Genomic DNA, 25,660 nt, shown 5'->3' on the forward strand with positions numbered 1-25,660 from the left:
TCCCAAATTCTGCCTGCTCTGAAAAAAAAGTCCTGATATAATTGATAATAAGATCATTAGCAACCATTGCTAACACCAAAAATACCAGGATGCTAACTTTTTATTGTTTTGGCTAGATATAGTGGATGTTTTTCTTTTCCAGTGTGCCATCACTAAAATCTTCAGATGATATTATTTTCATCCTTTCAAATGAACGTCCACTGAATACATTTGGCAAGTTCAGCCTACAATCTTATGTAAACTTTCTTAAGTTACCCCTATTAGACTAATTTTGGAGTAAGATTGGGCTGCGCATTCCCCACTGAAATCAAAGAGACTGAAATTAATCATGCAACCATTGTTTTAAAATGGGAAGTGGCTACAAATGTGTAAGATGGATAAGAGCCTGGCTTTGGGTGTAACCAGCCAGAATGAAAAATAGAATGCAGAAGGCTGGTTTTTAATGCTAATGGACAAGATAAAGACCTACAAGTTAATGTGGAAGCACAAAGAAATAATTTTAGAGGAAATGAAAATGTAAGACATTGGATTCTGTTTTTGACAAGTTTTGTTATACTGGTATTCCTTTTTCTGGAATAACTGAACAGACACTATAATTAGAAACCATTTTTATGAATGAACTTTTAATTCTTTGTAGTATTTATGTTTGTAAATCTTTTAATATTAAAAATAGAATATAAGGGCTGTTGCTTTTACTACATGTCAGAAAAAAATCATTTCACTGTTACAAACATTGGCTCAAAGGTTTCCTTAACAAGAGGACTGCTGGCCAGTATAAGTTAGGAAAATATGAAAGATTTAAGATAGGGGAAACTGATGAGATTAAATCAAGCTTCGTAAAAGATCAGCTCCATATCTGTAAGAATGTATAAACAGGAAGAAATCCAAGCAAAGGCTTAAATGTAAAAATGACAATGTTACACATTTTATTATGAATTCTGGGAATGTGGTCTGAATGAATGCAAATATCAAGATACTTTGCTTGTTTTACTTGGCTTTTACTTGGGTCTGGTTGAAGAGACAATAGCTTCTGAGAGAGGGAACAGCGTGCTACTGTCTCTATCTGGAAACTTTCTAACACAATTACTTGTGCTATTTGTCTACTTCAGGAGAAAGTACTGCATATAAAGATAGGCATGTTTTGGCAGAAAAATCAGGACGGGTTTGCAATATACTGGTGCTTCTTTTTTGGAAATACTTGTGTTGATATATCCAAGGAACTGTATGGATAACAGGTTTGTAAGAAGAATCTGTTTTAAAGGAGAGATACACAATTAAATAAAGTACACAGAACAAGGACAGTTTCCAAAAGAGTTTAATAAATAATGAGGATTCATTTCTTTACTGTATAAACTATAAATATACCATAGAGTCCTCATAACTTAAAATAATTTACAGGCTGAGGTAGGGGACTGGGAGTAAGTGGGCAGGGAGAGGAGGATAGTTGGTCTATTTCAGAGGTTATCTGTTTTCCTACTGATTACACACACACAGGCGGTGTCAATCCGAATGAAGCGCCAGGCTGCCTGTTTGCCTGCCATGGTCAGTGCCTTAACAAAGGTATGTGTGGTGGTGCAGTAGGAATTCCAATGCCTGGCGTCAATGCCCCTGCACCCACTGGACACTGGTTTAGGGTCTCTGCACTTGGTCTCAAAAAAATACTGCTTGTAAGCACTGTTGTTAATGTTCACATCCACCATCACAGTCACCTCTTTGCCTTTGATGTCTGTTGCTGTGGTTTTGTTGGCCACCCACACACTAATACTGTCACACACAGAATACTCCCCACGATTGTGCACGGGGTGTGTTGAACGCTTGGCTCGGCTATTCCTGTTGAGAGTGTCTGTGCTGTCCAGGAACTCCACACCCTGATCATCCCTTGACAAAGGAGGTGGCTGAGTGCTGAACAAAACCCGAGGGGACTGGAATCGCCTCTTCTGAAAAAGCTTTGGATCCACTTTGATGTTTGCAGCTTGCCCAACTTTTCTGTCCTCTACTTTCCTGGTAACAGGCTGGTTGTGGTCTCTGTGTTCCACCGTTTTCACACCATGGTATGCTTTAGTTTGGCTTCTTTCTGAAATGTCAGATGTTGCAGGAGATCCGAGTGGTGCATTATCCTCAGATTTTGGTGCTGCCCATATGCCGATCAGAAACGCTATAATCAGAGTGTAGCACAGCATGGACATTACGCTATGCACCTAGGAAACAAACAAACAAACCAAGAACATTACTGTGAGTGATGATGACATAAAAAAGGGCCCATTCCTATCCTGGTGGGTATGTGCTGATACAGCAGTGCTAGTGAAAAGATACGCTATGATATTTCATGTTCTTCCTAAGGCCCTGCATGTGGATACCAGATGTGGCTTTTCTTTTTTTATTTCAGAAAATTCTGTTTGAGTAGTAGTGATACTGATATACTTAATAAAGTAGGAATACTGGGAAATAGCAAGATTGTCATTAATTCCTGTGGTATTTGTTGTTATTAAAAGATTATCTATGATGCATTTGTTTGGGATTATTAAAGTGGAGACCATATGTTGGTGGGAATCTCCATTAGTTATGCTGGACTTTCTTTGACAAGAGCCACTGTAAAAATTAAAAGAAGGGCAATCTTTTATCTTCTTCCATACTGTCACAAGACACAACTGTATCTCTCCAATACATATGCAGACATTTGGATGAGCAGGGGGAGCATAATCAACCTCTAAAAAGCATCCCCAAACAATAAATCGGAAACTAGTAGAAAGCTAGCATACTGAACCATACTGAACCAATATGCAAGTCATTACTGCATTAAAGTTAAATTTCTGGTTTGTCTAACAAAGCACCAATACAATAAAGAGAGGAATTACAATCCAACACAGTTAAGTCAATTTTTCATTGATTTTAGGGGCTTCAGTATACTTAGCTATGTGTTGCATTGTGGCCAGGGTATAAACTGAACTATTGAGTTTTATCTAGGGTTGCCAGCCCCCAGGTGGGGCAGGTGATACCTCACCCACAGTGGGCATTTCCCACCTCTGCTCAGAGCAGTGGAGGAAAAAAATAAAATTAAAAAATGGCCACAGGCTGATGTTACGTCTCTCCAGGAGTTGGCCAAAACTCTGGTTTTTCCACTTTTATCACTTCTGGGTTTTCCCAGGAGTGACATCATGCCACTGCTTGATGGCCGCCGCCACCCCAACCCCCAGTTTCCCACTGGTTGCCTGGCAACCCTAGTTATTCTGCTTAGTTAATTGAAGTGCCTTCATGCTGTACAAGGACCCTTCCTCAGACATAAGACAGAAGGAAGTCTCCTTACATTAGAGGAACACAGGGCTGTCAGCTGTATGATACAACCTGTTGCCAAGACAGATTTTCCTTCAGTGTTTCGCTTTCACTGAGTGTACTGAGTAGACAAAAACTCCAGTTTTTATAGGGGGTGTGTGTTCCAATTATAATGTTTAGTGTAGCTTTTTCATCAGTTTTGACATCCTCTAACAAAGGTCATTCACTAGAAAGGCTTCTAGCATATCCTCCTTCCTTGCACCCATTCACTGTAGTCATTAACCCAAGGAGAACTTAAGGTCATTTAATCTTTTAGGATTTGATGGGAAAATTTTAATGTGACATTGGTAACATATTTTTAAAAAGGCAGGTTGCTTTCCTGTAACTTGTGATCTTTGAGTGGTCATCTGTGCATTCACACCTTTGGGATATAGTGCACCTGTGCCGACCTCGATCAGTTCCTCTTGAAAAGTCAAAGGGATTTTGGCACCCGCTTCCCAGTCACGCACTGGCCCCACTGCGCATGACTAAGGGAGGGGCACGACAATCCTGCCAGTTCCTTCTGACTGCTGCCATCAGTCTCAGAGCAATAGAAGAGGAGAGGACCAAAAGCAGAGGGGAAGGAGGGCGGGTGGTGTGAATGCACAGATGACCACTCAAAGATCACTAGTTACAGGTAAGCAACCTGCCTATCTTCTTCATGGTCTCTGTGCATCACACCTCTGGGAGATTAACAAGCAAAAAATCAAGACTACCTGGAGGAGGGAGCTGAAGGTTCTAGACTTGCACCGCCTGCAACACTGCCCGTCCCACCACAGAACGCTGATGAAGACACACATCCAGGGCATAATGCTTCACAAACATATGAGGGATAGCCCAGGTTGCTGCTTGACAGATGTCAGTGAGCAACAAACCTCTCAGAAAGGCTGTACACGTGGCTACTGCCCGGTTGGAATGTGCCCAAAGCGGGCCCAGAAGTGGCTTTTTGGCCAGCAAGTAACACAGTTTAATGGTTTCTACAATCCACTTGGAAAGACGTTGTGAAGAGAGCTTCTTCCCCTGCAAAGGAACAAGGCTGGTGACTGACAGAATGACCTGAAAAGGTATGTTATAGGAGAGGAACAAGGCTGGTGACTGACAGAATGACCTTGTCCTATCAAGGCAGAAGAGTATGGCTCTCTTGACATCCAAAGTGTGAAGACGGCGTTCCTCGTCGCTCGCAGGGGATGGGAAAAATGACGGAAGAGCAATGTCACCTTGCAAATGGAACTCAGAAACAACCTTGGGCAGAAAGGAGACATCCAGGGCAAAGGTGACACCATCATGGTGAAAAATCAAATACAGAGAATCGCAATGGACTGCAAACAATTTGAACACTTGTCTTGCCGAGGTAATAGTTACCAGAAAGGCAGTCTTCCATGAGAAAAGATGTAGACTAGATGTGGCCATGGGCTCAAATGGCTTGCCCGTTCTTGGACAGTACTAGAGGTAAATCCCAGGAGGGAGTTGGGCCACAAGTTGGGGGAAAGAGATGAGTGAGACCTTTCAGAAACTGCTTCGTTTGTGGGTGAGAAAAAAAAACAGAATTACCATCCACCACAGGATGATTGGCAGAGATGGCAGCCAAATAGACTTTTAAGGAGGAGCTACTAAGACCCAAGTCCAAGTGGGTCAACAAGAATCTGAAAATTACCATCAAGTCTATAGAGGGCGGTGGTAAACCCAATGACTCAAGGTAGGTCAGGAATTTCTTCCACTTCTCCTCATACGAAGCACGTGTAGCTGGTTTACGACAGTTCAACAGAACAAGATCTATCCTGCTTTTAAGCTGTGCTAGAGGATCCTCCACGCTGTGAGCTTGAGGTGTGGGACATCGTAGTGAAGCACTTGGCCCTCTTGAGCCAGGAGGAGATCTGGTGCCAGAGGGAAATGTATGTAAATGCCTTGGGACATGTGGAGTAGAGTTGGGAACCAGGGCTGACGTGGCCACCATGGCGTCACAAGGATGCACCGAGGTTGCTCCATGATTTTGCTTAGCACTTTAGTAAGCAGAGGGATTGGTGGGAAAATGTACATGTGCCTGTGGGACCATGGAAAAAGGAGGCCGTCCCTTGGAGACACGGCGTCCCATCCCGCCCTGGTACAGAATAGGTGACACTTCATGTTCTGGTGCATTGCAAACGCATCTATTTCTAGGTAACCTCATCTGTTGAAAATTGGTTGGAGGTAATCCCAGTTGAATTCCCATTCGTGGAGGGATGCACCTCCCCTGCTCAGAAAGTCCACATGCACATTGAACGACCTGGGCAGGTGAGCTGCAATGATGAACATGACCCGGGAGTGACATTTGGCCCAAATCTTCAGGGCCAGTCAACAAAGTCCCCTGGACACTGTTCCACGCCTTGCCAGTTCAGGTAGCACAGTGCAGTGGTGTTGTTGGTCAGGACTGCCACTGTGTGGTGAGCCACAAGGGGGTGAAAAAAACCTGAGGGCATATTGGATGGCCAACAGTTCCAGGAAGTTGATGTGTTTGTGGGCCACATGTGGTTCCCATTTGGCATCTACACACACACCTTGGAGGTGCGCTCCCCATCCCCACAGGGATGCATCCCTGGTGAGGGTCATTTCGGGGCTGGGTGCAAGAAATGAGGCTCCATGAAGGAGGTTTTCTGAAGTTTCCCACCACTCTAGGGAATTCAGCACTTGTACAGGGAGCACGAACCGTTGAGATTGGGGCCGCCACTGTGGATGGAACTGCTTGAGGAACCACAGCTGAACTGGTCTCATCCGTAGTCTGGCGAAGACAAGTACGCTGTGGTGGCAGCCATCAGACCTAAGAGTCATTGAATCTGCCTTGCTTACGCATCTCCCTGTGTCCTCATTAGGTTGATGAGAGCGATAATGTCGTCCGCCCTCTTGGGAGGAAGAAAAGCTCGGCAAACAGTCGAATCCAAGATTGCTCTGATAAATTGGACTCTCAATGAAGGAAGGAGCATTGACTTTTTAAGGTTCATCCTTAGACCCAGCGCATCTAGGGTGACCAGCGTTAAATCAATATGGTTGAGCAGAGTCTCTCTGGAGCTTGCTGTCAACAACCAGTCGTCGATGTACGGAAAGATCTGCACACCCTGAAGATGGAGGTACACCGCAATGAGAATCATCATTTTTGTAAAGACTCTGGGCACTGTTGAGAGCCCAAAAGGGAGGGCTTTGTATTGAAAATGGCCCTCCATGACTGCAAAACACAAAAACTTCCTGTGAGATGGGTGGATAGTTATATGGAAATATGTGTCCTGCAAGTCCAGGGTTACCATCCAGACACCTTCGCTGAGAAGGGGAAGAATGCTTTGCAATGTTGTCATTCGGAATTTCTGATAAGAGATAAAATGGTCGAGTCCCCTGAGGTCCATAATAGGACGGAGGCCTCCATTCTTTTTGGGGGACCATAAAATAATGGGAGTAAAACCCGTGGTAACGTTGTTCTATAGGGACTGGTTTTATAGTGTCCTTTTGAAGAAGATTCTGGATTTCTTCCAGGAGCATGCTGGATAGCGGAGTAAGTATGAAATTGGAGGCCTCGGGTATCTGGAAAAATTCTATGAGGTACCCTTTCTCGATGACAGAGAGTACCCACCGATCGAATGTTTTGCTGCCAGGCATCCAGGTAGGGAGACAGGCGGGTAAGGGTTGGATGACAGGAGTCAAAGGCTCTGTTTGGGAGCTTTAGGGGTCTTAGCCCTAGGCTGAGTGGTGGATGAGAATTTTGGTTTGTGCCCATAAGGATGGGAAGACACAATGGGTGAGCAATGCCATTGTGTTTCTGGAAACGACTTAAGAGAGGATCTGTGGGACCATGGCTTGTTCCAGGATTTTGCTTTGGATAGTTTAGGAGCTGACGTGACCCCTACATTTCATGAAATCTTTATGCTTTTGTCTAGGTCTTGCAGGACCGTATCAGTCGTGGCACTGAAGAGGCTCTCGCCCTTGAATGGGAGATCTTCAATGAGAGTCCTGGTGTCCTGTGGTAAGGCAGTGGCATGCAACCAGGCATGTCGTCAGAGGGTAACTGCTGAAGTCAGTGTTTTGGCTGCCACATCCAATGTGTGCTTAGCTGCATTGAGCTCAGTACTTGGTCCACTGCTTTCTAGCTTGTTCATTAATGATTTGGAGTTGGGAGTAAGCAGTGCAGTGGCTAAATTTGCGGATAATACGAAGTTGTTCAGGGTGGTGAAAACCAGTGAGGATTGTGAGGCACTCCAAAGGGATCTGTCAAGGATGGGCAAGTGGGCGTCAACATGGCAAATGGGGTTCAATGTGGCCAAGTGCAAGGTGATGCACATTGGAGCCAAAAATCCTAAATATAAATACACATTGATGGGGCCTGAACTGATCAGAGACTGATCAAGAGAGAGAACTTGGAGTTGTAGTAGATAACTCACTGAAAATGTCGAGACAGTGTGTGACTGCAATAAAGAAGGCCAATGCTATGCTGGGGATTATTAGGAAGGGAATTGAAAACAGATGAGCCAATATCATAATGCCCCTATATAAATCAATGGTGCAACCTCATTTGGAATACTGTGTGCAGTTCTGGTCACCACACCTTAAAATGGATATTATAGCTTTGGAAAAAGTGCAGAAAAGGGCAACTCGAATGATAAAAGGGTTGGAACACTTTCCCTATGAGGAAAGGTTAAAGTGCTTAGGGCTCTTTAGCTTGGAGAAATGACGACTGAGGGGTGACATGATTGAGGTTTATAAGATTATGCATGGGATGGAGCAGGTCGAGAAAGAGGTACTTTTCTCCCTTTCTCACAATACAGGAACTCGTGGGCACTCAATGAAATTGCTGAGCGGTCAGGTTAGAACAGATAAAAGGAAGCACTTCTTCACCCAAAGAGTGATTAACACATGGAATTCACTGCCACAGGAAGTGGTGGTGGCTACAAGCATGGACAGCTTCAAAAGGGAATTAGATAAGCATATGGAGCAGAGGTCCATCAGTGGCTATTAGCCACAAGGTATAGATAGGGGCTCTGGGGCAAGTGATGCACTGTCTTCTTGGTGCTAGGGGGGCTTCTAATGTCCTGACCCCACTGGTGGACCTCCTGATGGCACTGGTATTTCTGGCCACTGTGTGACAGAGTGTTCGACTGGATGGGCCTTTGGCCTGATCCAACATTGGCATCTCTTATGTTCTTATGTCTAGACAAAAGCATTCCCTCCTTTTGAATTCTGCAAGCTTGTCGGTTAGAGTCCTCAGGGAGGCGAGGGTTCCACTGGAGGGTCGGGGTTTTCATCTCCTGATTGGGAGGAAGTGTTGGAAGAGGCGGAATGCTCAGATGGTTCGGAAAAGGAAATAGACAACACCAGTGTCGATGGGACTGGATTCGACGGACCTTTACACTTGGGAATTATCGAAGGCCGTGGTTTGGGAGGTTTGCCTGTCGGCCTCGATGGTTGAGGTCTCACAAACTTCGGCATCGGTGGAGGATCTTGGTATCGAGAGAGTCGGGAGGAAGTGGACTGGCGGTCCCATTCTATCGGATGGGGTGGGAGCCACAGCATGCTACTCGAGAACAGATAGGCCCCATATATGTATTGCCATTGCCGTTGATCCCAATGGGGTGGCGGTTGGTGGATCAGTGCCGATGGCCATTCTCGATCATCAGATCGGAACAGTGAAGGACGAATAAAAGTGTCGGCTCCACGGTTGGAGTGTAGGCTTTCAACACTTGAAGACCGAAAGATCTGCGTTAAGTCTATATCGTGCTCAAAGTCAGTGAGCTGGATAGGACACAATGAAGGTGACCGAGGTACACCTTGTTGCTGCTCTCGGCTCGAGGAGTCAAGTGAAGCAGCCCCCATAGGATTTGGTTCCGTGGCCCTCCGAGGGGTCAGCGGAGTTTGCGTAGGGGGAGTTTTCTTATGCTTTTTGTGCTTGACTGGCCGGTCGTCCTTGCCTTCCTTGCGTTTTTTGGAGGGAGTATGGGCTTCGGACTGAGATGTCTGGGCCGAGCGTTTCAGCATCAGGCGGTCGACATCTGAGTGAGTCGGTACTGGGGACAGTGCAGCCTTCGATGCTGAGGTGGGCATCGACATTAACACATGCCCCAAAGTGTCCTGTGGTGACATCGGTGAGAGCGCTAGTTCCAAAAGCGCGACGCGAAGTCTAGCAGCGCTGTTCTTTCTCGTCTGCTTTGAGAACTTTGCACAATGTGCACAAGAGTCCACTTGGTGTGATTCCCCAAGGCACAGAAGGCAAAGCAAAGGGGGGGCATTTTACTACTGAACTTGAGGCACCGTTTAAAGGAACCCCACCTCTTGGCCATAGACTGGGAGAGGGGGAGGAAATGTGGTCTGCAAAAAGGAGAGCAAATGACTAAGTCTGAGAAGAGTAAATCATAGTAACAATGTCCTTTCACTAGCAAAAAACAAGAAAAGCGAAGAAACTTTGAAGAAAAGAAGAGGAATAGGCTTTAAGGCCAAAAAGTTTTACTGACCAAAGCAGAGAAGATGCCACCAGCGTGGCGGTGAGAAGAGAACTGGTGGGATTGTCATGCCCCTCCCTTAGTCATGTGCAGTGGGGCTGGCATGTGACTGGGGAGTGGGTGCGAAAATTCCTTTAGCTTTTCAAGAGGAACCGATTGAGGTCGGCGCAGGTGCACTATATCCCAGAGGTGTGATGCACAGAGACCACGAAGAATATGGCCAAGTTATGAAGCAGTGGGAGTTACAGAAAGCTCCTGAAATCAGGGCTGTCAAGAATCATCATGGGTCTCCAGATAAAGATTCCTTCTGCCCTCCTCCAACAGCAACCAGACCCAATCCAGTCATCATATGAAAAGGAATCATGGATCCCTAGTCCCCCATCTCAGCAGTTGTGCCTGCAGTCTTAAGTAAGGAACCACAGAATCCTCATCACAGCAATTTCACCACAGGTCAAACAGAGAGACAAATCCTGAATGCAGAAGGAGAAATGGCAGTCCCAAGTCAAGCTGCGTTTAGACTCAGAGTAAGGCCCAGGGCTACTTAGTCTCCTATGATGTGCAGGAGCAAAGCTGCTGCCACTGTTTGTATAAGGGCAAAGAATAGCACAACTGCCACACACTATAGAATCTGTCAGCCCCTCTTTCCTTGACACAACTCAAATTAAAGTCAAATGTCTCAGGTCAGCTCAAGTAAGTCTTCCAATATCAAGAGACCTATTAAAAGACATGATTTGCACAGCAATATTGACACAATTTATGTACCCCCATAGAAGCCTCTACTTTTGTTGTTTACATCCTAGACTCTTTGTCTATAACTCCATTCTGAAAGGATAAGTGAAAGATAGCAATAAAATACTGTTTTTGGACGTGTGCAATGGAGAATTCCTGCTCTGAAATAGAACAACATTTAAGGAAAGATTTACTTCCCTTTCTCAGGCTCTTCTAGTGTTTAGTTAACTAGCACCAGGGTTATCTTTGCTTTCAGCCTCCATCCTAACATCAAAATTTTTTTTGGATCATTCTGTCTATGATTAGATTAGTAGGAAATGAAGAAGGAAGAAATTAAAGAGCAAAGAGAACAAGTCAGGTGCTGTTGTTTGTGGATGTAGAGTCACACAGATTCTGTACTATACATACATTCTGAGCTCCTCAGGTTTAAATGCAGAGATTTGACCACAGGATATTATTTTTGTTCTTCTATTCACAGGTCTGCCACCACCATAGCGCCCCAATATTTTACTAATTTTCACACAGTGCACCATACACAACACTTCGTTGATGGAAAAGCAACAATACAAAGAAGTAGGCATAAGGTGCAAGCGTATCTCCTTTCAAATTTTGCCAAGAAGGATTTCTTAATAGTTTCAACATTAAAAATGTCACTGCTGTATTAATAGGAAGATAACAGGCTCTGACTAGGGATCAGCACGACTGGGAAAATGGTGGTTTGTGGTTCATTTGATCACACATACCATGAACCATGAACTTCTATGAATTTTTCCCATTTCCCAAACCAGTTCATGGTTTGTTTGGTTCATGAGTCTGTGGTAGAACAGCCTCCTCATGAGTTAGAGATGCCAAACTCACTGGACTTCTCCTCCAGGCTCTCCTCCACTGCCCTCTAAGTTTGGCAAAGATTGGATTTGGGATGTCTGAGTTATAGCCCCCCAAAGCAGGTTCCCCTAGGAAAGTTCAGCTATAGCTTCCCCTTAAACCAGCCACGCAGCAAGCAATTCTGCCTAACTCCCTCTCACATGATAACTAACTCCTCTCTCTTCCTGCTGCAAAATCAAAGCAGCTAAGTCAGGGCATGGTACATATACAATCCACTCCCATAGAGCAGCATGGGACCTCCGTGGTTGGCTCCCAGAGCTGCCAATCAAGCTAAGAACAACTGCTATGGATGCTTCTAAGGCTCTCCACAAGTGTTGCCTAGGATTTGATTGAATCAGCACCAGGCTGTCTGGAGAGCAAACCACTCTAATGAATCAAATGAACCTCCATGTACAAAAGGGCAGTTCGTTTTTGGATTCGGGAATGATGTGGCCAAATGAACCCAGTTCAAAACGAACCGTGAACTGGCATGGTTTGTCCTTGAACTACAGTTCGTTTCTTGGTTCATGCCCATCCCTAGCTCTGACAGATGGGAATAGCAGCTGGATCAGCCTCTGCTGTCATAACAATTAGCAAACTGTCTTCAAATGATTAGGCCTGTCCACAGCACTTTGCAATCTGAGGCAGAACAACAAAAGGACCACTCCCCTGCCCCATCTGAGAAAACCTTAATTTGGAATCTCCTCCTAGAATCAAGTATGCTTTTTCGCAACCAGAAAATATTAACATCTGCCCATCTCTAATACTTTTCCATACCAAAATACCAAAATAAGTTCTACTTCCTCAAAGTCCTTAAAGGATGATACAGAAGATGATTACTTTTTATTTTATTGAACTTAGGTATATGCCCTTTTCGAAACTTGAAGGGTACAATACATAATTTCAGTGAACCAGACTATTTACCCACTTTAATCAAAAGATTAAAAATAACTTTGATGATCTGTACATACTTGGCTTCAATTTAATAATCCTGTTCTATTTAGAACTAGGGTGGATAAAGAGTGGTAAGCATCTGTAACACACGGTAGAGGTCAGAGTATTATGTACTGTGAAAGTGATTAAGAAAAATAAACAGGGAACAGAAGTCATTCCAGATTAATACATATGGAACAGGATTCAATTTGTGTTAAATGAACGTTTCACACTCTGAAGATGATCTCAGGAAAGTTATTAAAAGTAACTGCATACTGCTGGAGCTGTATTGGAATACCACAGTTGAGTTCCCTCCCCAGGAGCACAGGCTTATTAAAATAACACATTTTTGTCATAACACTGATGCTAATTTCCTGGTACATCTCAAATAGAGAAATTTTAAAAATGAAGCAAGAGCTTCACTATTAAAATGCCTGGAGTTTTTATCAGGCATCATATTACACACCTCCCTTCAAACTGCAACCTGGTTCTATCCATGGTTACATAAAAGTAAGAGAAAAAAAGGAACAAGGTCAAAGGTAGAATAATTTTATTACATCTTCTAGATTCTTATGCGCTTCACTATATGCTCCATCAGGGGATCTAATACAAGATAAAAATACAATAATAAATTCAATTAAAATCTGCATACAGAATAATAATTTTAAAATTCTTTAAAGATTAAAATTACTTGTAAAATGAATTAACATAGTCTGAGCATGGTATAGGGTCACCATATTCTCTAGTGTTATCTCTAGTGCATATCTTTGAGACCGCCTCTCCCCATACAAGCCCTGCAGAATACTGTGTTCTGCAAACCTGCATCTCTTGGTAGTCTCTGGCCCTAAGGATGTCTGACTTACCTCAATTAGGTCCAGGGCCTTTTCAGCCCTGGCTCCCACTGGTGGAATGAGCTCCCTTATGAGATCAGGCCCCTGCAGGACCTGCTACAGTTCCGCAGGGCCTGTAAGATGGAGCTCTTCCACCAGATGTTCAGTTGAGGAAGCGGGCATTCCCTGATATGGCTTCCCCTCCAGGAACTACAGGATTTTGAAAACTCCCCTGACAGCCCACATATAGTGAACATTAAGAAAACAGCAACATAAGACTGAAGGGCAAATGCAGACAATCACTGGATCACTTCAGACCTGGTCCCTTGGACCTCCAAAGGGTCCTCTACTGCCCCCATAGCTTCACTTCCCCCCTGCTCTAATTCCCTTCCTGATATGCAGGGTTGTGACAACTATAGTTTGCCATTATATCTATGTGGTTAAGCTGCGGTTTGTGCTTGCTCTCCAAATCAGATTTGGAAGCCACCAAGGTTTCCCATTCTGGTTTGGAAGGCAAGTACAAAGTTCAGACAGGACGGTATGCCCAAACTGCAAAGTCAGTGGGGAAATCATGTCCAATTATTGCATGAATAAACCTGTATATTTTTATACATTGATATGATCCTTGTGTTGCCTTTTCATGCTTGGTAAACTATGCTTGCCTCTGTGTGGGCAGTCACATTGTGTTACTACAAAGCTGTTGTACAAGCAAGGAACCATATACTAAACTGGGACTGGATGCAAGGCCATGGAGACACTGAACATTTTATGTTTGGTGTTACAATCAATCGTCATTACAACCATAACCTTTTCAAGAAATCTTCCCACAGTGTTTAAAGGTACACAAAACCATGCATCACTTGGTGTTCTTATTTACAGCTCCCAAGAAGTGCATTATCCATTACTGTTGAAATAATAAAGCATGCAGGTATTAAACACCATATATCTTGTACCAATAAAAGATTCTGTGACAAACACCGTATCTCTTGCACCAATAAAAGACTCTGTGACAAGCATCAATAGAATACATTGAATCTTTGATCTACTGTTTAAAATTCCATTGGGGGAAGCCACGCTTGTCTGGTATCTGGTATCTGATGAAGGGAGCTTTGACTCTCGAATACATCTGCTCTACTGCGGGACTTGAACATAGCTGCTCTATTATAGACCAAGATGGCAACCCTCTGAAACTGTAGTATACAAATATTTATGCTTTAAATAAATCTGTTGGTCCTTAAAGTGCCATAAGACTCCTTTGTGTTTTGTAATCTTTTAAAAAGATTCCATACAAATACTCTGATGAGATTAATCTCCCCCAGCATCATTACAATGGATATTTTGTAACTGGTTTTGTGGAGTTGTTCTAGTTAATAGGATTTTTTCAAAAACACATGTTTCTCCCATTTCCACAAAATACATAAACTTCATAGTATAAAACATGTGATTGCTTTTTTTCTTTGCAGGGCGATCCTATTAAAATAACAATACTTTTGCCATAAAGGCCACTACTTTAAGTACTGTTAATCACAGAGCTACTATTACAGGCTTATGCCAAAAATAATTTAACAGGTTTCCAAGCACTACCACCCTAAGAAAATAAAGCCTTTATTTCAACTGGCGGCTCATTTTTACCACATGAAAATGTTCCCCTTTCAGCAATTTTTCAATGTTCTTTTTGTTTGTAGTTTCTGGATTTGCCATCAAGACCAAATCCAGTAAATGAACCAATGTCGTGCAAACGATCCTACGGACAGCATCTGTCAGTGTTTCCATTGTTTGCCCAGTTCTCAGAGATTATCATACACTAAAATGAAAGTTTTCTTCACAAGTTGTCAATCCAGATATAAATTCTCTCCTCACCCCTGCTGCTATTTGAAGTAGTTGAAATCTATTAAGTTTAATGGTAAGAATCTATGAACTGGATCCAGTAATGCACAAGAAGAAGACATAAAGCGGGCGCTTTGGCGCCAAAAGACCCCTGCCCCCGGGGGAGGCTGAGCACCTTCCCGAAAATTTCGGTGGGGGCTGCCGCCCCGCCGCCCCCATGAAGATTACGCCTATGCATATCCCCACTGCCCTGTCGTCTCCTAGGAACGTCCCGCTCCCTCCGATGGTACCCGCACCAGTGGTGGTAGTGTGCGGAGATTATAGGGCGTTGATGGAACAGTGGTGGTGGTGGCTCCTACTCAAAAGCCTGGTGGAAGAGCTCCATCTTACAGGCCCTGCGGAACTGTACAAGGTCCCGCAGGGCCCGGATCTCCTCTGGGAGCTCATTCCACCAGATAGGAGCCACCACTGAAAACGCCCTAGCCCTGGTCATCGCAAATTTGATGGTCTTGGGGCCTGGAACATCCAGGAGATTTTGGCTCCCCGACCATAGTGCCCTTGGGGGAACATGCGGGGAAAGGCGGTCCCTTAGGTAGGCCGGTCCCTGGCCATACTGACTTAGCACAGTTCTGCTTTCGCAATATCTTCTGAAACTCTTCCCTCCCTACATATTATAGTTCCCAGTTCCACAATATCTTGTGCAAGCGGAAACGCAAGTGGGGATACAACAACAAGCTTGACTTAGCGCAAATGGCTACCTCAGTCTTTTTCTTGCATTTCTGTTGGCACAAGTGCTCTAGCTCAAGCTGAAATTGTGTGCTGGATCCTACCCTATATTTTCATTCCCCAGCAAAGGCTTTGTTTGCCCACTAAATGACTCAATGGTTTCCCAGACAAGGTTTACAAAGTTGGAAGGAAAACTACAAGAACACATCAAATGTTCAGTACTGAATTACATACTGCACATTGAGAAGCTGTAAGTGCTCCAGGACAAGCCAAACTGAGTGCAGCGCTGGAGTGCTATAAAAGCCAGAGTTGCAGGGGCACTAAGCTCAGTGGTGCTAACATTGAGCATCAGCTCACCCTTTGCTTCCTCCACTGTTTCCTCCCGGTGAGCTAATGCCAATTTCCATTGCCATGGATGGGTCTGAGACAAGGCCCCTGAAATGCTGGTAGAGTAGCTGATGGTTGGCTCTGCTTTCTCCTTGTACCTAGTGGCCTTCTATGGCAATAGCCCACCAGAAAACTTCTCTATGGGTGTGGTCACATGTGTCAGAAAAAATGGGGGGGGGGAGCAAGGCTATTTCCTCCGGAATAGACCCGCAGTTGCACAATCACACATCCCTTTGAAGCTGCGGGCACAGCCCATCAGTGTGTGATCAGATGCAACTGCGGATGAGTCTCTTTTTTGTGCTGTTTTCCATGTGCTTAAACAAGGAATCAATGAACCACACCTCCACACTGAGGGCTCCCTATGAAGTTTGCGATGATGCACATACTGCGTGTTAGATCGTGCTAACAAAGAATCGGAGAATGATTTCAGCTCAGTGATTCAGCTTTATTTGAAGTAGCGAACAAACACTCAAACGCATTCAAAATCAGAACAACTTAACATGAGGAGCTAGGCTCCTTTTAAACATTCCCGGGCTAACATAGCCACGCCTATTTAGAGATAACAACCAATAAGATTGTGAAGTTAAGAACCAATGAGGGTCGTTCCCTCTCTGTAGCCTGTACTGTTCCTGATTGGTCGCTGTTAGAGGGCGACCAATAGCAATGCAGTTCCGTGGAGCCTTCATCCGGCTCAAGCTTTGCATGGGGAGTGAATGAGGCGATTCATGAGAGCGAGTTCCAATACATTACACTGCGAAAGGGGAAAAAAACAATGGCATAGAGTCGGGGTGGCCTGATCAGACCATCCTGATGGCATGAGAGCGCACTGGAATGATCAGACAGGGGAAAGTCCGTCTGTGTCTTTTAACTCTGCTTCTGCAGCGGAGCAGAATGGTTGCTGCTGGCTTTGGGGCACTTCCCTGATGTTGTATGATTGCGCCCTTTAAATCCACCCGGCATTCGTGACTATGTCGGGTCTAATAGTGTGTATGATCGCAGCCTGTAAGTTAAATGACCAGACACCCCTGGAGAAAATGACTGGTTTGGAGGGTGGATTCTGTTGATATCTTCTCAAGCCTCCCAAGGCTCCATTTCCAAATCTCCAGGAAACCCTAGGTACAACAGCTGTATCATATTTGCACAACTGAATGTTGCTTTGGTTGTCTTGAAATGGGATCTTACATCTTTGCTACCCATGAGACAATTTTTTTGCCTTCAAAATTTGGCATTTTAATATTTCTGAAAAACTGTGTCCAACATAGATCATGATAACAACTGTTCTATTAAGAGAATATTCATGGTATATATCAACTGTCAATACTCTGAGGAAAGCTTCATCCCTACTGCATGCTTTTTGGATCTACAACTTTGTCCTTTTAAAACATTTGGCACTCACACACACTAAATAACCCACTTTCAATGCACTTTGTAACTGAATTTTACTGTGTGAAATGGCAAAATCCACTTGCAAATCCTTGCTGAAGTGATCTGAAATGGCATTATTTAGCATATGTGAAAGCACCCACTGTCACATATATATTGGAAAACAAATTTTGCAAGTAACAGCCATTAAATCTTTCTTTTTCTAAATAAAAAAGCAACCAGACACAAATTCTACCCTAGAAACCAACTGATTGGGGTTAAAAAAGGCTTTGCAAAGGAAAGCTGATTCAGGGAATCAGAGAAGCAACATGTTATAGTTCTCAGTAGGTTGGCACAAACTATGGGCTTTCACTGCAGCTTGTTGACATCACCATTGACATATTCTTGGGTGAGAAAAATAACTTCAAATGCTAGCACCATTAGTGATCAATAATGACAGATGTTTTTCTTCACAGTTTATGATGTTGGTTTTCTAATATTTTGGGCTTAATAAATAGTTTTTGTTGTTTCAATTTTAAAATAGCTTTCAAAAGGAATAGAAATAGTGTGAATGACTTAATATGCAAAAGGAGGGGGAGAATCTGCTAAAAAATTGCATCTCACCTGAAAATATTTCTCTGTGTGCTTGAAACATGCTTTGGGAATTCTGAATCACACTGATATCTGCAACCACAAACACAGATCTTTTTGTGTCATTTTACTAGCTCAAGATTATTAAAACTGGGTGAGGGGTAGTGAATATACTCCAAATACAATGGCATGTATCCAGCCATCTATGTGCAGCAGCATTGTCACTGATATGTTGACTCCTCAGTGTTGAGAGAAGAACAGTATTATCTATCAACATTGTCTTTTCAAAAAGGTAGAAATATTTTTTGCCTTTGTAATGTATGTTGTTATTTCTTTATAATACTGTTGCTCGACAGAGATTTTACTATCAGGCAAGACAGAAAAGTACACTTATGTTCTGGCCATATTTATCTATGCAGTTGCCAATTATCTATAAAATACTTTGTCGAATGGCTTGTGGGTTGTTAAGTTACAGGGAAAGGAAAGGAACATGACAGAGACCTGCAGAATTAGACCAATGGTTTGTCTAGTCTGGCATTCTGCTTCCCAGAGCACCAGACCAGATGCCCCAGAAGTCTCACATAGTGGCCACAGAAGCCAGAGTCTTCCTGGACTGATGCTAATTCTAGAATTTTGGGAGAAGGAGCTCTCTGTATTTATTTTCTCCACTCCATGCATAATTTTATAAACCTCTAGCGTGTCCCCCCACCTTACTCATCTGTTGTTTCCATTCCAATTTTAGTATACGTGCTGCAGAAATGGTATAGTGCCAATTTAGGGAGCGCCCGCTCCCTATTTATTCCATCTTAAATCTCCACAAGTCTGCAGAGCTTTTATGCTTGCCAGGGCCAGCATTCTGCCTTCAAGTAATCCCTTATGGTAGATTTCTCAGAATTTCTCATCAGTGGAGATATTGTCTGTGTAGAGTCAGGGTTCCTGAATTTTTACATCATGTCTTGTTATATTGTAGCTTTTATACTAAATTGACGAATTCCATAATTAGCTCCCTCTTACACAAATTTCAGGGTTACCCAGATGAGTGGTTGGTCTTTTACCTTTTATCTGATTGGAATTCTTACATTACCAAACCAGTTCCTAGGGATTTTCTAGCTGCTATGAGGATCTGTATGAATGATCATGAATAATTTTATCTCTATTTAAGTTTATGACCATTTATCAGTGTGCTTTCTGATATGCATCCCAACTGGCTAAATAGAATTTTAGATTGTTTAGTATTTGTAATAAATGCCTAATAAAGGTTCTGCAGTGATGATCTATTTGTATCTAAATGGAAAAGCCCAAATGTCTTTAGACTTTCTTTGTAGGAAAGGTATTCCAACCCCTTAATTATTTTATTTGCATTTTTTCACCATTTCCAAGTCTATAATAGCGATTTTGAGATGCAGCACCTAGAACTGTACACAGTAGTCAAAACACGCCTCACCTATACGATACCATTAAAATATGGCCATTTAATTTCAGTCCCTTTCCTAATAATCCCTATTATACAACTTGCCCACTGCTGCTGCACAATAAGTCAATATTTTTATTGAGCTATTCACCACAACCTTAAGAACTCTTTCCTGATCAGTCACTGCCTGTTTAAAGCTCAATGAAAAGTTAGAATTTTTTTTGCCTCAACATGCACCACTTTATATTTAATTACAGTGATCACAGTGTCACTAAATTTAGCGTTTATGTGAACTTAAGGTTTCCTTACTAGCCCGATATGACCACATCTGATTTCAGCAAAGGAAGCTTTTTAAAAGAGAGATTAGTCAAAACGAAGTGAAAGTAGAGTAGAAAAAGGATCATATCTCTTCAGGATGCTTGGACGCTACAGTAATTGAAGTGTAGATAGAATGTATACTATAGATTAGGAGAAATATCATTAAAACTAAGATAATGCCAACACGGCTAAACAGCAAAGTCACAAATTGCAAAAAGTACAAACAAGGAAAATCCATTACTACATTTCCTGCTTTAGTGGCTCAATGGAAGATCCTTTGCTTTGCATGCAGAAGGTCCTAGGTTCAATCCATGGCATCTCCAGTTGAAAAGGACCAGGCAGTAGGTGATGTGAAAGACCACTACCTGAGACCCTTGAGACCAGTGCCAGTCTAAGTAGACAATACTGACCCTGATGGACTGATAGTCCGATTCAGTATAAGGCAGCTTCATCTATGTAATTTCATGTGTACAACTGCCTCCATTACTACTTCTTCCATCTAAAGGTCACCCTCATAGTGCTGTAGTGATAACCCTGGGTGATATCTGGTTCCAAATGCTATGCTGAGGACAATAACAGCCTTGCTGGCTTCCAATTTAAATTGCCTTTCTTATGTATGGTTTTCAGAACCCCATCTATGATTTATTCCGTATGTTTTTGACAGGTGTGAAGCACCAGTTTTTAATCATGAAATAACTGCCATTGGAACAGCCTTTGTCTGTGATTAAGGTATCAGTGGTGCAGAGTAGAATCTTTCGCACAATATCTCCAAGAAGTTATGGATCAACCTGTCCAAAAAGGTTTGAAGCTACTGCTGAAGTGTGAAGAGGACGCAAAACCATTATTTTAAAAGATCTACAGCTGTTCAAAAGGCATTCTGCTCCTTATGTTTTCAGAATGCTACAGTGTGCACTGTTTTTAGTAATTACTTTTCATGAGGTGCTATTTGGAAATTGTGCTTTTTATTGGTCATGTTTTATAGTTTATTTTCTGGAAGCTGTCTCAAGACCTGGAGCGGCAGGATTCAAGTGCCTTAAATAAATAAATAAATAAATAAATAAATTACACGCACCTGGTTGGTATCTGATGAAATGTCAACAGCATGGTTAGCTCTCATGAAGACAGAATATCAAAGGTATTCTGAACCTTATATTTAAAGTGGATTCATCTAGCCTTTCATTAACTCAGTAGCAGGGGTCAGGGGAGATGAAAACCTGCTATCCTAAATTTACTTGATACACATATAATTGCATTTCAAAAAGAGAGAGAAAAGGGTCACAATCTTCTAATGTTTCGTATTTCTGGTTCCATTTGACCATGACATCATGAACAAAGGACAACTTTCCATCTAGGGAATTGGCTCTGGGGTTAACAAAAACTCCATAGAACCCATCTGCCTCAAGAGACTTGGGTTATTTGAGTAAAAGAATCCTCAAGATTAAGAGCAGATTTCTTTTTTTCCCACACCTATAGAATGAAGGAAAACAGGCACTCTCTCTCCTCACCACTAACTCCACGCAATTTGGATATTTAAGACTAAAAAAAAACATGAATCAAACAGTTCCCAGCATAAATGGCAGTCTCTCTCTGTACTGACAGTCTTGTTTCAATTACATCTAATGCCTAAAGCTTAGTCACCATGTTTTTGGGAAAGAAACATCAGCTTCATTTCTTAATAAAAACTGACACCCCCAAACCATCCATACTGCATAGAATTCACATATAGAAAAAAGTTCAACTCTGGGCTTCACTGAGTTGTTTAGCCTTTGGTATCATTTTATAATCCCTGGAATACTGCTATAGGCCCCGGTCACATGGGAGGTTTTGCCCCGCAAGAGGGATGGATCGGGGGTGCATCAAACGGATGCGATCACACCACAACATCTGGGAAGCGGAGTGCACCCGTCCCCGATCCATCCTTTCTGGGGGAAACCACGCATAAAAAAAAAACACCCTAGAAAAGAGTACTACCTACCTGAAAATCCGCAGCAAGGGCAGCCATGGGATCGCCGGCGCCCCCGTCTCCTGCAGCATGCGAGGCTCCCAGCCAAATTGCGCACGCCTCGCTCTCCGTTCCGTGGCTTCCCCCCGGCATCTGACCGTGCTGGGGAGCAACTGCGCGGCGGCTTGGGGGATCTGTCTGATCCTGCCGCCGTGCATCTCTTTTGGTGAGGCTCAAAAAAGCCGCGCTTTGGCCACGCCTCACCCCCCGTGTGACCAGGGCCATAGTAGCTCAATCCAGATTCCTGCCTCTCACTCTGAGTTATCAAATAATTCAGTATCATGATTACCTGTTCTCCATATAAAGTTTTCCTGCCACTGATCTGGAAAAATAAATATCTCCTTTTGCACTAAAGCAACACCTACCAAGTAACTGCTCCAACTCAAACTTCTGCATAATATCTGTTACTCAGCACAATGTAACCATGCACACAGGACCTTTTCTGCTTTTAAAAATAAATTTTAACGCAGTAGCTTGTTTTGCATCTTTAAAACTTCTTTCAGGTTTCTGTTACTGGGAAACTAGATACAAAACTCTGATGTACACATTTACTGAAGGAATGGATGTCAGAGCTGAACTGAATTAAGAACCTGAGCTTCTTAAACACTCTTGTACCCTTGTGCCTCCCATTTCTGGTGATATGGGGAGGCTTGAAAGACCACAGATATTTTTGCAGAGAAAGAAGTAATTATTTCTGTAATGTGGTAAATACTTGTTTATTGTTCAATACTGCGACAGTGAAGACACTGTAGTACGTTGCTACAAAACCAGAGCAAATCAGCCAAGATACTGCATTTGGATGCATTTTTAAATGAGCATCAGACTATGGATGTCATTTTTCTATAATATATTGCTCTGAATCATGCATGCTTTAATGTACATTCAGATGTACATCCAAATACACATTTCAATATGCACTCTGACATGACTAACGCTGGACTGGAATTTTGGGAGTAAGGGCAGTAATGCTTGTTTGCATGCAGCGACAAATTCAACTGACTAAATGATTATGTGATGTTATCACATTCGCTACATAATCCTTGATTGGCTGAGATTACCTAATGAAAAAAAATGGCACTGAAGTAGCAGTGGGTCAGGAAAACAATGGCTCTGAACCGGCATGAAACACCACATAAAAAGTGGTATGTAGGGTTTATGGAATGTTTTGGAGGGAAAAATCAAGGATGGAAATTTTGTGTAGCTCTTATTGATCGTTCATGTACAAACCCATTTGGTTTTAAGAAAAAAACTGTAATAATTAAGAGACTTCCTTTTAGATGTACATGGGTACAAACTGCTGTGCAGTTGGTTTGTGGTAGAACAGATTATGTGATATGAATGCTGATAAACTGTTAATTCTTGTGTAAACATGAGTCCTGAAACATTCTCATCAATAACCTCTTGGAGCCAAAATATGCTTTAGTTATTAACACCTCATAATTCTCACTGTGTCTGGCTGGAATGCATTTGCACTACCCACATTTTCCTTCAGGGCTGCAATGCTGAGTTTTCCTTTTGAGGTCTTACTCCTTGAATTCTGCTGTTCAGTAAATAAGGTATTTCATTGCTTTGTCATAGCTTGTAATGAGACACGGAAGACTTTGAAAATATATTAAAACCTGAGTTGTGCAATCAGTAATTAAAGCCATACAGTTGTCTTGTGCAGCTTCCAATGTGAAAGAAAAACAAGGTCTTGAGTTTATATAAGGACACACTTTAAGCAATCACATAATTGATAGCACAGTCCCCAACAGGCATAAGCAGCAACAAGGGGTATCCAGAGAATTCTTATTGGAAACAAATGGGAAAGACTCTTCCAAAGGCTCCTTTTTCTGAGATGCACACCTTTTTCCTGCATTGCATAATGCAACAATTCTCTCCTGCTTCTAATTAACAGAGATAACTATACTTGATAATATTATGGAAGCAGGTGTTTTAATAAGGTGTTCTCAATTGAAAGAGGAACTTTCTTTTTCATCTTTTTTTAATGTAACACTGCATTAGTGATCGTTCATCTTTGTTCTTCATATTCTTGTTATGGATATGCTTGTATAGTGTGAATATATACAGAGCAGTTCATATCTCCAGGATCAGGCTCTCGGAACAGGGGCTAGTCCCTGAGCTTGAAATGTCCTGGGTGCTTAACTCTTCCCTTTGGTATTCTGTCCTCAGGGGTTCCCAGCACATGAACCACAGCATTTGGCCATCATTATGCTTCTGATCAGTCTAAAATAGGGAAAATCAGGCTCCTTCCCTTCCCTTCATTCTTTCTCATTGGATGGATTTTACAGCAATCTTTGACACATACAAATCCTAGGAGAGAAAAAAGCAAGGTAAAGACCTCGGCTCACTCAGATTAGACCAATGCTTACTGTCTCATAGAACACTAAAGTCCACTGTTAATCTACATGTCTCACTTTTTAAAAAGGTTGTTTGATGGAATAATGGTTTTAATTATGTATCCATTGTTATAATTAGTGTACTTGTTCCTTTTGTTAATAATTATAACTTTAGAAAATAAAAAAGATCTCATGGATAACATTAAAGTAAATTTTGGAAGCTTCAGTCACAAATCTCATACATTACAAGTGGTATGACTCTTGAAGACTTTACTTCTAGGTCTAAGGGTACGTTGCAATGATGCTCATTTTAGGGGTCACATGAACTCATTCCATGCTTCAAATCCTCACAGTCAAGATATGCAGTAGGCTTTAGCTTGTTGTGTCGTGTAATTCACATGTTTCATTTCATACAAAAACAGCCTGTGTCTACTCTGCTTGTTGGATGATAGTAGCTCAGAAAGATCAACATATACCAAACTCTGTTAGTAAACAAAGATAATTTGAACAGAACAAAGAGTTGGTTAAAAAGAAACTTATATGTATGTAGGGTGACTTGGAACATGGAAGTTTAAACATTTCTTGACTGAAAGCCTCCCCCACATATTTGGTATTAGTTTTGATTGGAGAAAAAGAGAGGTACAGTGTGGGAGAATGTCTCCCCCCCACTGCCTGGCCAAACAACAGCTTGGAGGGGCGCTGAATGGGGGACAAGGAGGGATTAAACCAGGAACATGATCTATTTATTTATTTATTATATTTATATCCTGCCCTCCCCTTGACAGGCTTAGGGCAGTTCACATTTACCAACACAATCTAAATCCCTCTGGCTGTTTTTAAATGTTAAAACTAAGTATCAGGACTCAGGAGATTCAATCACAAGTTTCCACATAATATGTGGTTCACCCCTAATTCCCAGATCAACCATAACTTCACTGGAAAGTCCTAAACAAGTCATTAATTTCCTGCTTATTCAATGAAAAAATGATAATGGCCTAATTCTTTTAGCTGTCTGGTTGCAGTTGTGATGAAGGCAATAAAGGCTGTTTAATATGAATAGTGATAATAAAGCAAGATAAACTTCCAGTGATTGATGGGAAAGCAGCCATTCCACTCTGTGGTTTACCACAATTCATCACTACTTTTAAAAAACAGAGTCACACTGAGTAATATTTCATCACATAAACTGCATCTTAGCCAGCGTGAAGAGTTACCTGGTAAATGAAAACGGGCCAAGGGGGCAGACAGAGTATATGTGAAGAAAGCTCAGGTACTAAAATATATTCACCTGGATTAGTCCTGCTGCAAAGCTCACCCACCCAGGAAACAGTAGAAGCTTTCTGGGTGCGGGGGGGAATGGGACACATGCAGGGCTGGCTCGCCCGCTAGGCGAGCTATGCGCTCACCTAGGGCGCGCTGGCCTCAGGGGCGCCAAACTGCGCCCCGCCCAGGGGGCTGGCGGGCCACCAGAGAGCCCCACCCGGCCTTGCCTTCCCCAGCCAGCCGGCTGGCTGGTGGGGGGGATGCCACTGTGGGCCGCCGGCCCCTTTCGGGGGCGGCCGGGGAGAAGTTCGCTAACT

At 42.7% G+C, this 25,660-nt stretch overlaps 1 protein-coding gene across 1 annotated transcript in view; it reads right to left on the reverse strand.

Annotated features, from left to right (window-relative positions):
- Positions 1 to 1,403: 1,403 nt before the first annotated feature.
- The window catches only part of NGF (nerve growth factor (beta polypeptide)), a 93,994-nt gene continuing 69,737 nt past the window's right edge, over positions 1,404 to 25,660 (reverse strand). The window contains exon 2 of the mRNA XM_015408312.1: positions 1,404 to 2,198. Coding sequence (XP_015263798.1) covers positions 1,455 to 2,186 — 732 coding nt within the window. The 5' untranslated portion in view covers positions 2,187 to 2,198 and the 3' untranslated portion in view covers positions 1,404 to 1,454. The remainder of the gene's footprint in view (positions 2,199 to 25,660) is intronic.

Source organism: Gekko japonicus, unplaced genomic scaffold (genome assembly GCF_001447785.1).
Source record: "Gekko japonicus isolate JY-2015 unplaced genomic scaffold, Gekko_japonicus_V1.1 scaffold421, whole genome shotgun sequence".
In the NCBI taxonomy this organism is placed as follows: Eukaryota; Metazoa; Chordata; class Lepidosauria; order Squamata; family Gekkonidae; genus Gekko; species Gekko japonicus.